The sequence below is a fragment of the Ursus maritimus genome, unplaced genomic scaffold, assembly GCF_017311325.1.
Source record: "Ursus maritimus isolate PB19 unplaced genomic scaffold, ASM1731132v1 scaffold_5, whole genome shotgun sequence".
Taxonomy (NCBI): Eukaryota; Metazoa; Chordata; class Mammalia; order Carnivora; family Ursidae; genus Ursus; species Ursus maritimus.
The window spans coordinates 57318307-57331915 of record NW_024426663.1 but is presented as its reverse complement, the minus strand read 5'-3'; the positions used below and the strand labels follow the sequence as shown (position 1 = coordinate 57331915).

General features: G+C 39.0%; 1 protein-coding gene across 1 annotated transcript; it reads right to left on the bottom strand.

Annotated features, from left to right (window-relative positions):
• Positions 1–534: 534 nt before the first annotated feature.
• LECT2 (leukocyte cell derived chemotaxin 2) lies at positions 535–8316 on the bottom strand. The gene is made up of 4 exons (XM_008691585.2): positions 8207–8316; positions 6636–6732; positions 5392–5537; positions 535–790 (listed from the first exon to the last, which is right to left on the bottom strand). Exons 1-4 carry the CDS (start codon positions 8250–8252, stop codon positions 624–626), a joined length of 456 nt encoding a protein of 151 aa, XP_008689807.1. The 5' UTR covers positions 8253–8316; the 3' UTR covers positions 535–623.
• Between the last annotated feature and the right edge of the window lie 5293 nt (positions 8317–13609).

Below are 13609 nucleotides of genomic sequence, written 5' to 3'. Positions count from 1 at the left end.
GTCTTTTCTTGGACTGCCATCATTTATGATTTAGAAAATGTTCTGCTCATAGAGTGTGGGGAAGTGTGGATGTGAAGAGGAGCAAATTCTGTCTTATCCATGCAAGCAGCTCACCCATTGCCCAGTTTGATAGACCTGAGGCTATTGCGGAAACTCTTCCCTACCTTTACTCAAAGTTTAACTCCAGTTCGTTCACTTAATATGTATGAAGTATGTATGTGTGTCTAGTATTGTGCAACACTCTATCCTTGTACCAGGAAAAGAGCTTCAGGCTTTTTCTTATTTTTAGACAGAAAGGTAGCTAGTCTTAGAGTGTCAAAAATGCAGTCTGGAGAGGCTGGAATTCGTTTGTTTATTTATCCTGTGTATTCAGGACTGAGGAACTTTTAAAAACAAACAAGTAAAACCCCTCAGATCCCATAAGTGACCGAAAAATCAGAGAACTCTCAGAAATTAGTTGACAATCAAACATTCAAGTGGCAGTGAGTTGAAATAAAAGTGCTACTTTCTTTCTTGCATTCATCATGTTTTTATTTGGACACAAATTTCTTGAAAAGTAGGATATGCATCCAGATTTTTAAGAAGATGATTCTCTTTAGAAGATCTGGTCATTTGTCTTCTACTTAGAGGTACGCGGTAGGATCACTCAAGTCACAGTTTTCAATATGTATGTGGGATTGTATGCCTGGATAGACTTTCTGCAAGGGTAGTAGAGTTCCCAGTTTTTCTCCCTTCTTGATAGAACCTTTATATTTAATTGGCTTAATGTAGAACATTTTAATACAGAAACCTAAAAGAAAAGAAGTTAAATTAGTTGTTATCCGGGTTTCAATAGCCTTGAATCAGAAATTCAAAAAATAAGAACAGAAATGAAAGAGAAGACAAAAAGAAATGAGACTTGATTGAACCCAGGGAGGGAGCAGAGGAAGATGACAAAATCGTATCAGAAATGAAGACTAAACCTGCAAGATGCCCAAGGGAGAGTAGATTCAAATGAAGGTTTAATGAAGGCATTGAGGAATAGCAGAAAAACACTAGGCCACTGAGAAAAATCAAGACTTTTAACATATTTTCGTGTTCTCACCCAGAATAATTTCAACTCTAAGACCTATTCTAATAAAATGATTAGACTTTAAAGACAAAGAAAAATGGACATAACTGGCACAAGAATGCAAATCTTACTAAACACTAAAAGAAAAAAATTTAAAAACAAAGACCCACCAAATAGAGAAGTAGAATTAATTTAATACTATAATTATAATGCAGTACAACAATGTTGGGACCACATACATGAGGTATATCTATAAATGTTAACTCGTCTGTTAAAAAAAATTTCTTACCTTGAAAAGCAAAACCCAGTTCTATGCTGTATCCAATAAAACACAATGCAAGGGGCACCTGGGTGGCTCAGTGGGTTAAGCATTTGCCTTAGGCTCAGGTCATGATCCCGGGATCCTGGGATCGAGCCCCACATTCAATGGGCTCCCTGCTTAGCGGGAAATCTGCTTCTCCCTCTCCCTCCTCCCTGCCCACCCGCTTGTGCTCTCTCTGTCTCTTGGTTACTCTCTCAAATAAATAAATAAATAAATAGAATCTTTAAATAAAAAAAGAAAAAGGCAAAAAATTAAGGGCTGGATCAAGATTTGTCAAGCAAATGGAAATAATAAGGCAAGTAAGGGTTATGATTCTGTTATCAGAGACTAGAACTCAAGCTGAAAATCACACAAACAAGACAAAGGAGGACAATTTATACTGCAAAATACAATGAAGATACAGCAGTTGCAACTGTCCATGCATCAGATAACACAGAAACCATGTATAGAAAGCAGAGACTATCTGAAATATAGGGAGAAACAGGAACCCACTAGTAATAGAAGATTTTAACACACATGTCAGTGAAAACAGGGAAAGTGGACAGAAACATAAGAAACACCTTAGAATTGTGCCATCCACCATGGACGGCACGTGGTGGCCACTAGCCACACATGGCTAGTCTGCGCTTGAAATGTAGCTGATCTGAGTTAGATGTACTTTAAGTATAAGGTGCGTGCTGGATTTTGTAAGACAGTACAAAAAAGATAAAATATTAGTAATTTTTATGTTGAATTTTGAAATGGTAGTATTTTAAAGATATGGAGCTAAATATATTATTAAAATTCATTTTCCCTATTTTTTAACTTTCTTAATGTAACTACTAGAAAATTTTGAATTATATTGACTTCTGTTAGACAGTACTGCTATCGACAATCTAAACAAAATCAGTACAGTATGTCTTAGGTACATGTTAAACAGAATAGGTGCACAGCCTCAACACTGAAAACCAATATGACAACTAACATAACAGTGCAGGAAGACCTAAATAAATGGAGGATATAACATGTTTATTCATTGGAAGACTCATTACTTTTAAGATATCAATTCTTCTTGATTTGATCTATATAATCAGTGCAAACCCAATCAAAGTCCCAACAGAATTTTTGGTGGCAATTGATAAACTGAGTCTACAGTGTATCTGGAAATGCAAGTGACCAAGAATTGTCAAGGCAATCTGAAAGAAGGACAAAAGTTGAGAGATTTATCCTATCCGATATCAAGGTGTATTTTAAAGTTTCAGTAATTAAGACAGTGTGGTATTTGTGCAAGATTGACACACTGACCAATGAAACACAACAGAAAGACCAGAAACAGACCTGTGTATATTCAGACCATGATTTATGACAAAAGATAACTACACTGCAACACAGTTGGGGAGGAAACGGTCTTGTCAAGTTAATGGTACTGAGTCAGCAGTATGAGAAAAATGATCCCGATCTCATTCCTTTCACAAAACCCAATCCCAAATGGATTGTAAATTGAAATATGAAAGATGAAACAACAGAGTTTACAGATGAAAACAGTATTTTTATGACTTTAGGGTGAGAAATGGGTCTTAAAGAGGTAAAAACTGTGTTAACAATAAAGGAAAATACTAAATTGGACTGCACTAAAAATAAGAATTTTGTTTATTAAAAGACAGCAAAGAAAGTGAAAGGTAGGGGCACCTGGGTGGCTCAGTCAGCTAAATGTCTGCCTTTTGGCTTAGGTCATGACCTCAGGGTCCTGGGATCAAGCCCATGCATCCGCTTCTTGCTCAGCAGGGAGCTCTCCCTCTGCCTGCCCCTCTGCCTACTTGTGATCCTCCCACCGCCCCCCCCCGTCAAATAAATAAATACAATCTTGAAAAAAAAAAGTGAAAGTGAAAGGTAACTTATGAAGTGGGAGAAGATATTTATAACACAGATCTGACAGAGGACTTGTATCTGCAATATACAAAAAAACTCCTACCTACAAATAAAGAAAAAGGCAGAAAATACAGGGCAAAATACTTGAATAGGCACCTTGCAAAAGATAATATCCATGTTATCAATAAATATGAAAAGGTGCTCAGTTGCATTCGCCATCGGGGAAATGCACATCACAGCGACGAGATACCACTACGTGCTCATCAGAATGGCTGAAATGAAAGAGGTAGGTAGATAGCACCAAGTACTGTGCATGGAGCAGCTGGGACTTATCCACTCCTGGTCAGCGTGTAAAAGGGACGTGCTGCTCTGGGACACTGTGGCAGTGGCTGCTAACGCTGAAGGAGAACATAGACCAAGTGACCCAGCACGCCCGCTCCTATAGCATTCTGCCCTCACGGAGTGTCAATTCCAACTGTGCATGCTGGAACTGAGGAGATGGCCCCAGAGCGCATTTGTGGATGTCCTGGAACCACTGTCAGATGGACTGTGATGAAAAACGACATTGATCTCCTGACCCAGGAAGCCTCTAGTCTGACTGGCTGACCATGGCAGCCTTTTGTACGTCCAGGATTAGTGTCATCTTAGAGTGAGTGTCCAGTATTCTCTGAGAAGCCCAATTCTTTCTTCCCCAATGTACAGCCATCCTGCTAAATGGCTGCAGGTCCCTTTGAGGATAGCTCGAAGTAAGGTTTATGGTATAAATTTTTGGCCATGTGACAGAGCCCTTCCTCAGAGGGACTCAGCCCCGGTTTCTTCCAAGGGGCTCTGGGGTTGTGAACTGGCTCAAGTCTGGGAGTTGGTGGGGGTTAGGGGGAGATTTTGTGACCCACTCTTGGGATGGTTGAAGTCACAGTTTTGTTCATCAGAGTGTTCCCATTTATACAAATAAGTAAGTCTGTAGTAGGCTGCCCATTCGTTCAGCTCTCGGGTCACCGTGATTAACTAGACACTATTGCCCAGATCTCTGTGCTTCAGATGAATCTGATTACTGCTTCAGTTCTGTTGCCTGTTGGGTAACCATGCCAACCTTGGCCTTGCCTACTAAGTGGACCCTGTCCAGTGGCAGCAGTTTCTCTTGTCATTTCGGGTCTACAGAGAACGGCCACCATAGAGCTCCTCGAGGACCTGAGGTCCCTCACAAAGGGTTTCTTTCTCATGGCCGGCGTGAGGGGAATGTCCTCCTGGCCCACTCCCAACAGGAATGTACAATTATGTTCATTACAAGACACATGCAGGGAGGCTCATAGCATTTTCATAGTCACCTAAAGCTGGATGCTACCGAAATGTCTATCTAGAGAAGGATAATTACATAGGTGAAGATGTATGCATATAATGGAACAGTCTACATCATCGAGAATGAAACCGCGTGCAAAGCAAATTTTGCAAACATGATGTGGAATAAAAGAAGCCCCACAAAGAAGACTGCATACTGTTTAATTCTGTTTATATCATTTCCCAGAACAGGCAAAACTAGTGTATGGTGGCATAGTGATTATCCTTGCTGGGAAGCACGAGTATAGGTAGCACAGGGGGGTCTCTGGGAGGCTGCTGATTTTTTTTTTTCTTGATTTGGGTACTGGTTACAGAGGTGTATTCACTTTGTGAAAGTTCAGGGGCTATGCGCTTATGCTTTGTGCACTTTTCTGTGTGAATGTTATACCTCAGTGGATTAAAAAAAATAAAGAATAGGCCCAATACGTGGAGTACTAGGTGATCCAATTTTACCCAGGGCATAGAGGCCTTTGAAAATATTTCCTAGTCAACTTTTGCAGAAATACAAACATCTTTGAAGTGTAGGATTTTGGTAAATGAAAGTATCTATTTATTATAGTAAATACTCTTGAAAGTGATTTTGTTTATAGACTGTTAGGCAAAATCACATGGGCCACAAGAAGAAAGTCCTTCAGTCAGCTCTGGGGTTAGAGCATGTGCATGAAGAAGATGATTTCAGGGGAAGAGCTGGTTTTGTTTGGTATCCTATGTCTTTCCTATTCTAGATATCATCATTTTGAAGGAAGTAGGAAACTTCGGTGTATGGCAAATACACTACATAAATAAGCATCAAACATTTCTAGTACGTGTCCCCGGTGTATACAACACCTCTTACCTCTTCCAGATATCCGAACACCATTATTAATGGCATTTTTGTTTTTATACGGCTTCTCCTGGCCCACAATCATTCCGGTGAAAGGTGCATACACGGTAGCTCCATCAGAGCACAAGACATCCACACCCTGGTGAGGCCTGTGATTTCTAGAATGCCAATAAGAATGAACAGACTGAGGAACTGCCCTGGAAACTTTATTGCCCAGAAACGTGGTGTTAGCTCACTGTTCCTCAGAGTAGGATATCAAACCCTGAAATTGGAGAACATGTTGGAATGTCCCGGGTTTCCTTACTCTTCTTTATCTCAATTTTAACCTCCCTCACTGCAGGTAGTAATAACCATATTGTAAAGATTAAAGCATATAAGATAGTATTTGGTATATAGAGAACTTTTAAGAATTTATTAACTATTATTATTATATGGCATTTTGGGGGAAATGAGATAGTCTGTGTAAGTAGATTTATAGATGTATGAATCTTGCTTGACCCCCTTCAAGACCACTTATAAAAGAGTTGTCTTTTTATGAGAACCTATCATAAAAGAATCACATTACCCTGATCTTATTTTTGTCTGAGTAATCCAGAAGTCATTACCAACATCATTTACTGTTGGGGCATCTGGGTGGCTCAGTTGGTTACGTGTCCAACTCTTGGTTTCGGCTCAGGTCACAATCTCAGGGTCATGGGATGGAGCCCGGAGTTGGGCTCTCCTCTCAGTGTGGAGTCTGCTTGGGATTCTTTCTCTTCCTCTCCCTCTGCCCCTCCCCCTGTGTGCGCGCACTCTCTCTCTCTCTCTCTCTCTCTCTCTCTCTCTCAAAAAAATACATCTTTTTAAAAAATCATTTACTGTATATGATATTTTAATACAGTAAGTGTTAACTCCTGAGTTTATTGAAGTGGAGAACACACACAAAATGATCCCAGCTTGTGAGATTTCTTCAAGTTGTCTCCGACAACCCTCACTGTTTGTATGCTCACTCTTACCAGCTTCTTCTCCTTCCTAACAGGTTAGAGCCTGAAAAATCAGGTTCATGACATTGTTATTTGTCTGTTCCCCTCTCTCTTTCTTTATTACATGCTATGTCCCCCACTCAGAGCCCATACTTGAAGCAGAGGTCTTGGAAACTGCTCTAAAGACACTAGTACAGCTCCTTTTGTCTCCGAATCCTGCTGTCAGAGGGAGATGACTGTGAGCGCTTGAGGCAAGGACACTAAGCAAAGATTGGTTAAGAACTGTAAGAGTACCTTTGAGCAGTGTACTGACCACAGCCGTGACTGTCACATGTCCTGATCTCATTGGAAGACTTGCCAGCACAGATGTTAGCCCATGGTCCAGCCAAAGCTAAAAAAGAGAAACACGAGAAGCAGATTTTTCTGACTTCACACATTTCCAGTCTCTGTTTATCTTATATGATGTCTCCTAGATTCAAAAGTTCTGTTTTCACTATAGTTTTTCTCTAACTTTCTGTAGGTTATGGGCAGGTCTTCCTTTTAACTCCTGATTCAGATGGAAAATTAGTTTTTTCCCTGGCCATAAAATTCTGTTTTATTATGTACAGAGTATTTGTAACTGTTTGTTTATAAGCATTAATCTCCATCATTACAGTTTGTTTCAGATTATTGACTAATGAGTGGTGTAGACTGTGCTTTTCAAATTTTCTTTGCTTATTACTTGGGACCATTATGTTTAGGTTAAGCAAAAATGAACAGCATGGATCAAGGACGTAATTCTAGAAACTCTAAAGTAACTTTGAAATGTTCCTTTATTGCCAGTCCTAATAATCAAATCTAAGAAAATGTTTGAATTAAAGAAGAAACAGACCCTGAACAAAGTTTATTTAGCGCTAAATAAATCTCTTTCATATCTGGGAACATGGAAGAGGGAGATTGTCAGACCAATTTAGCCTAGAGTGGAGGGAGAAGACAAGGGAAAGAAGGGAGTAGAAATAATTATATGAAAAATTGTATAGCAGTAAAGCATGGAGGAGGGGCTGGCTCTCTCAGTGTATTTTGTACACACTTGTTTTAGGTACAGCTTCTCTTTAGTCTGGTAAGCAGTAGGCAAATACTCAATTGAATTATGTTTCCTGGATTTCCAATGTTAACATTCACAGAGAGATGCAGTTAGCAAACTCATCCTTTTATTTTGAAATAAACTAACAAAATAGAAGCAAAAGCAAGAACCAGCTAATTTGTTGATTTTATTTAAAGATATTTTACTATTCATTAATATACGTGTTATGAGAGGAGCTACAGAATATGGCCATTTAAGTATATTCTTTCATATACTTCTTAGAAGATGGGTTTCAGATGTCTTATACCTTTGAGCCAAGCTTCAAGTCAACATCTTGATCGAGATATAATACCATCACTTTGGCAACAAATATTTATCCTTGTGAATTGAGGCAGATATTAAACAGTTTATTAACTAACTCATTTTTCTCTCCTGACTCTTAAGGGAGCATTTCCCTGTCCTAATGCATACCAGTTGCTATGATCAGGAATTCTCCAAATCAAATTCTTACACAGACTTTTTATTTTGTAATGATGTTCCAGTTAAATCCTCGACCAAGAGTAACAGACTTTTCTTTAAGTCCTCCATTCCACTTTTCTGTTTCCTTCGTTAAAGAATCACAGCATTCAGGTGGAAATCATGGAGGGTCCCCTCCACCCCCGACCATGTACTCTTCCTAGTCCATTTTCAGTAATCAACTATGTAAGTTTCTGTTGTGATTTTGATATTATTGACTTTTAAATGTTTTATTGAAAAAAAATTTTTAAATTAGTCAAGATTCTAAAATTGTTTTTTTACTTACCAGTTGAAATCAAGACAGCAAAAAGGAGGACTCCTGTGGACAACATTTGGCTTTTGCTTTCCTTTTGATGTTTCTTCCTCTGATAATTTGAATTGCCCGCACGCTCTTTGTAGAAGAGCCAAGTTTGAATTATTTAGCCTCACAGTGTTGCATCTCTCCTTTCTTTAATTTAGTATGAGACACACACAAAAAATACGAGAATGAAGTGAGTCAAAGTTGAATATTCCCTAGATAGCTATTTGGTTCACATGTAGGGCCTAAGTGAAAGTGTTTGATCTGAAGAAGAAAGTAATTTTATTGGAAATGCTGACTAAATATTAACAGACAATGATAAGGCTAGGTGACTGTCTTCTGGGCTGTGGCTGGCTTCATGAATGGCTGTGTATATGGAAAAAGTACAGAAAATATGCACAGATCAACTAGGATGATAAGTACCTCTGAGGAGGGAGGGAATAGAATTATGGGGGGTATACAGAGTGCTTAAACTCTAAAATACTTTGTAAAAAGCATGAGAAGCAAATGGGTAAAAGTATTAATTTGTTAATTATCAGAGATAGATACTTGGCTATTGGTTATATTAATATATGTGATTTTCTGTATATTTCAAACATGCATTAACACCTTCTTCTTGTTATGCTTGATATTGTATGAGGCCCTGGGATTTCCTGTGGAAACATCCCATGTAAATAATTTGTCAGTGGCTGTGGGAGACTGAGATTGTGGCCCCAGTTTTCCCTCCGTGCATCCACACAATTCCTATATGTCTCTTTGGAGGCTGAGGTGCTTTCCCAACCTTTGCTGTGTGTTTCAGTTCTACGACCTGCTTTGACCAATTAAATGAGGCTCAAGTGATAGTTCAGGAGTAGAGCCTGAGCTCTGCAGGGAACTGTGTCTTTCACCTTCTTGTGTTCTGCCTTCACTGTGCAAACGGCCTTCCCAGACCAACCTGCTGGCCGCTGGAAGAGAGTGAAAGTCACAAGAAACGTATCCCCCCTAGCCAAGCCACCCCAACTGGAGCCTGGCACACCCCTTCATTTACATTAGAAAACCATCAGCTCTCAGAATTACTGAGCACAGTAAACTCCATTGTGTGTAAGGAAATATTACAGGAGTTAAAGCAAATAGAAGCTAGCTAACCGAACCTGTGTTCTGAAAGAGGCTGACTCATGTCCATTTTGAAGTGGAATCCCAGGGCCTGAAGGCGCTCACACTGTTTCTTGGTATTTTCAGGGACTTTAGGAGTGTTGAGGTGATGGCCACATGTTAGAGATCTTTTGATGAGAAACTCTGACCTGTTAATAGACAACTTTGAATGAGACCTTTATCTTCTCTGAGCTGTACTTCCTCACGAGGAAATGTATGTGGATGTCCGGTTACTGGTTGGGCTACAGTTACCGAAGGGTGTTCAGTGTTTGCAAGATAAGGTCAACTGTCAGCATTAAGTTGACCTTTCATGTCTCCCCCATGCGTCATGCCTGGACCATTTTATTTTTATTAGCACTTTCACCAAAGGTAGAGGGTTCAGAAGGAAGAGAAGAAATTCAAACTGGCCATAATTCCAGTTGGAGGGCAGTGGTATTAAAAACTACTTCCTGTATGGAGACTAACTAGAAGTTACTTGCCTCTTTCACCACATCATTCTACTCTCCTGTTAGAAAAGTTTGAGATAAAATAACTTGAGAGCTCACGCACTTGCAAGGCTCGATTGTTTCCTTCTGTCTTGTCCCTGCTTCTGTGTAAATCTGTCTCCTGCTTCCTCCGAGGTAGGTAGCGAGCTTGCACTGAAATGCCAGAGAAGACTATGGATTTTAATAGAACACTAAATAATGGAAGAGTTGACGTTTTGGGTATGTCTGAGTGCTTCCACTTGGGAAAAATTACATGCAACCCTTTTTGGTTTTCCTTAGCTGTGGGAATAGTGGGTGGGAGGGCAAAGATGCAGTTTCTCAGTGGCTTTGATCTTTGATTTGATCTGCAGGTTGGAGGCCTTTGTGAAAGGGAGGAGGCCAGTGTGCTTTGCAAAGGGTTGTTGGCCTGGGTGACCTGACCAAACACATAGACTCTCTCCTCCTGTGTTTCACTGGAACAAACCTACCTAGAAACAGCATGCTGTGTTAAGCTACTGATTTATTAAACAAATGCATTCAGAAACCTGAAAGAACTACTAACGTCAGCCCTAGTCATGATTAGAATGAAGAAGGCATTAAATACGTGTTTTGGCGAGTAGAAGCCTTTTAGCCTCATGATGAGGCCGCATTAGGCATCTTCCATCTCTGATTCAGGAATGCTGAGTGAACATTTAAATCTGTTCTACCTTCTTCAAACCCCGTCCCCCCTTTCCTGCCATCCCTCACAAATCCTCTGTGTAGACAGAGAACAGTAACAATTTTAAGTATGAGACATTAGTCACCACAGCTTTGGGAGGTGAAATTAGCAAGGGGGTGGGACTTGATTACAAAAATAATTTTAACATGGGGAATTGTTCCTAAGTTTTCTAATGCATAGGGTGGTTGACTTATCCTGGAAAACGGGAACTTAAAAAAGCATTTTCTAATAAGCCCTTTACTTTTTCATTGATGGAATAATGGAAGGGATAGGTTGTGGCCCTTACAATGGAGCATTCAATTTTCTGTGCTTTAAATTAAGTTCTGTACTACTGAAAGCAGAAAGCTCTCTTTGTGAAATGTAGACACAGCCCTTCAAGGTTAGAGGGATGTGGCCAGGAGGTATTCTGGTTAGAGGCCTCTGAGGGAACACTGTCTGTGTCCGAGTGGCAGCTTCACGGTACAATTAGCATGACTTTCCTGCCTGTGTTCAAGGCAGACACTATGTATTAAGCATGATCGTCTGTCAAACTACTCAGACATGTCCTCACGATCTTGTGTATCGCGGAATCTTTCCCAACTGTTAATATATTGAAATTAGCATCTGGATTAAAATCTACTTGTCATTCTTGATTGAGGTGAATTTACCTTCATCCAGAGTCTGGCTCTTAGTTTTTATTCAGTATCCCAGACTCTGATGCAAGGCAAGTGATTCAGATTCATCAAGTTACTGGAGGTTAAGTAAATGAGCACAAAGGTAGGTAGGTAGGTAGGTAGGTAGGTAGGTATGATTTTCAGGGGAGGTGATTCCTCTCTACTGACAGGATGTGCTCCCTTCTTGATGTTAGAAGCTTTGGGGAAGTGGTTTGATGAATATAGAACGAAAGCAATAGGAGATAAAGAATTTTAAGGGATTTTCAACCATGTGGAGTCTTTTTTTTTCTCTTGATAAAATGGATTAGAAAATGTTTCCCTCTTGCGTGACACCAAATGGGCCCATGAACCTCTGTCTCATTGATTCCCTTTCTGGCAGCCAAGGCCCATGTTTTTCAGCTGGGAGTACCTAGAGGTAGGCCAGGTAACATAGAAGTGGTGACATTTGATATCAATATTTTTTCAGGATTTGGGAATGGGACAAGAGGAAGAGGAATGACTGCTGTATGTAGTAAATGTGTATTTTTTAATATCTGCGAACATATTAAATCTTCTTAATTCACAGATTATAAAATTTACCCTTTTAAAGTAGTTCAGTGGTTTTAGTATATTTACAAAATCATATAGTCATTACCACTATCTAATTCCAGAATACTTTTATCACTGCAGAATGAAAAACCTTACACGTTAGTAATCACTCCCCATTCCCACTGTCTCCAGCACCTAGCACCTATTAATCTACTCTTCCTCTATGGATTTGCCTATTCTGGACATTTCATATAAACGAAATCATACGGTAGGTGGCCTTTTCTGTCTGGTTTCTTTCACTTAGCATAATGTTTTCAAGGTTCATCCGTGTTGTAACATGTATCACTACTTTATTCCTTTTTACGATCGGGTAATAAATAGTCCATTGCATGAATATGCAACATTTTGAGGTTGGTGGACATTAGGATGGTCTTCACTTTTGGCTATTATGAATATGGCTGTTTTGCACATTCAGCTACAAGTTTTTGTGTGGACATGTATGTTCAGTTCCCTTGGGTCTGTCTCTGGGAGTGGAATTGCTGTGTGTTTAACTTCCTTGAGGAACTGTTAAACTGTTTTCCAAAGCAGCTACATCAGTTGACATTTGCACCACAATGCATGGAAATTCCATTTTCTCCACATCCTTACCAACACTTGTTATTCTTCTTTTGAATTATAACTATCCGAGGGGATGTGAAGTGGTATCTCATTGTGGTTTTGATTTGAATTTCTCTCGTAAACAATGAGGCTGAACATCTTTGCATGTGCTTATTGCCCATTTGTATATCTTCCTTGGAGAAATGTCTAAGTGTTTTGTCCAATTTTCAATTGAGTTATTTATCCTTTTATTGTTGAGTTGTGAGAGTTCTTTTCTTATTCTAGATACTAGTCTTTGTCAGATACATGATTTGCAAATATTTTGTCCCCTCATGTGTATTGTCTTTTCATTTTCTTGATGGTGTTCTTTGAAGCGCAGAAGTTTTTAATTTTAATGAAGTTTACCGTATTTTCTCCCTTTGGCTGCCTGTGTTTTAGGTGCCATATCTGAAAAATCTTTGATCCAAGGTCATGAAGATTTATGCCTTCATTTTATTTTAAGAGTGTTAGAATTTTGCATTTAGGACTTTCATCCATTTTGAGTTAATTGTTGTATATGGTGTGAAGCAGGGGCTCCATATTTATCTTTTTTATACATAGATATTCCGTTTCTCAAAAAGAGTTATCATTTCCCTCATTTAATTTTTTTGACACCTTTATTGGAATTCTGTACTGTCATTTATGTGTCCTTGATTTATATGTCTGTCCCATGTCACTACCACACAGACTTGATTCCTATAGCTTCCTAGTAAATTTCGAAATCAGGAAGTGTGAGTCTTCCAACTTTTTCTTCTTTTTCAAAATTGTTTGGGTTATTCTCGATTCTTTGTACTTTCATATGAATTTTAGAATCAGCTTGTCAGTTTCTGGAAAAACTGAAAGGCAGCTGCAATTCTGATAGGGATTGGATTGAATCTTCAGATCCGTCTGGGGAGTATTGCCGTTTTAATGATGTTAACTCCCCAAGTTTTTGAACATGATTTAGGTCCTCTTTAATTTATTTCAGTAAGTTTGGTAGTTTTCAAGGTACACATCTTGCACTTCATTTGTTAAATGTGTTACTAAGTATTTTATTGTTTTTGATGTGGTTATAAATGGAATTGCTTTCTTAATTGCATTTTCATATTCTTTCCCGGTGTATAGAAATACAACTGCTTTTTGTATATTTATCTTATATCCTACAGTCTTGCCAAATCTATTTATTTGCTCAAAGAGTTTTCATTTTTTGATGGATTCCTTAGAATTTTTATATACACACTCATATCACCTGCAAATAGGCTTTTTTATTCCTCTCTTCCTC

Excerpts from the sequence above, each read along its gene's own strand:
- LECT2 (XM_008691585.2), bottom strand. The coding sequence starts at position 8,252 with ATGTTGTCCACAGGAGTCCTCCTTTTTGCTGTCTTGATTTCAACTG. Across the intron at positions 6,733-8,206 it reads TGCTGTCTTGATTTCAACTG|CTTTGGCTGGACCATGGGCT; the intron begins GTAAGTAAAAAA and ends TCTCTTTTTTAG. Across the intron at positions 5,538-6,635 it reads GGTCAGTACACTGCTCAAAG|AAATCACAGGCCTCACCAGG; the intron begins GTACTCTTACAG and ends TTGGCATTCTAG.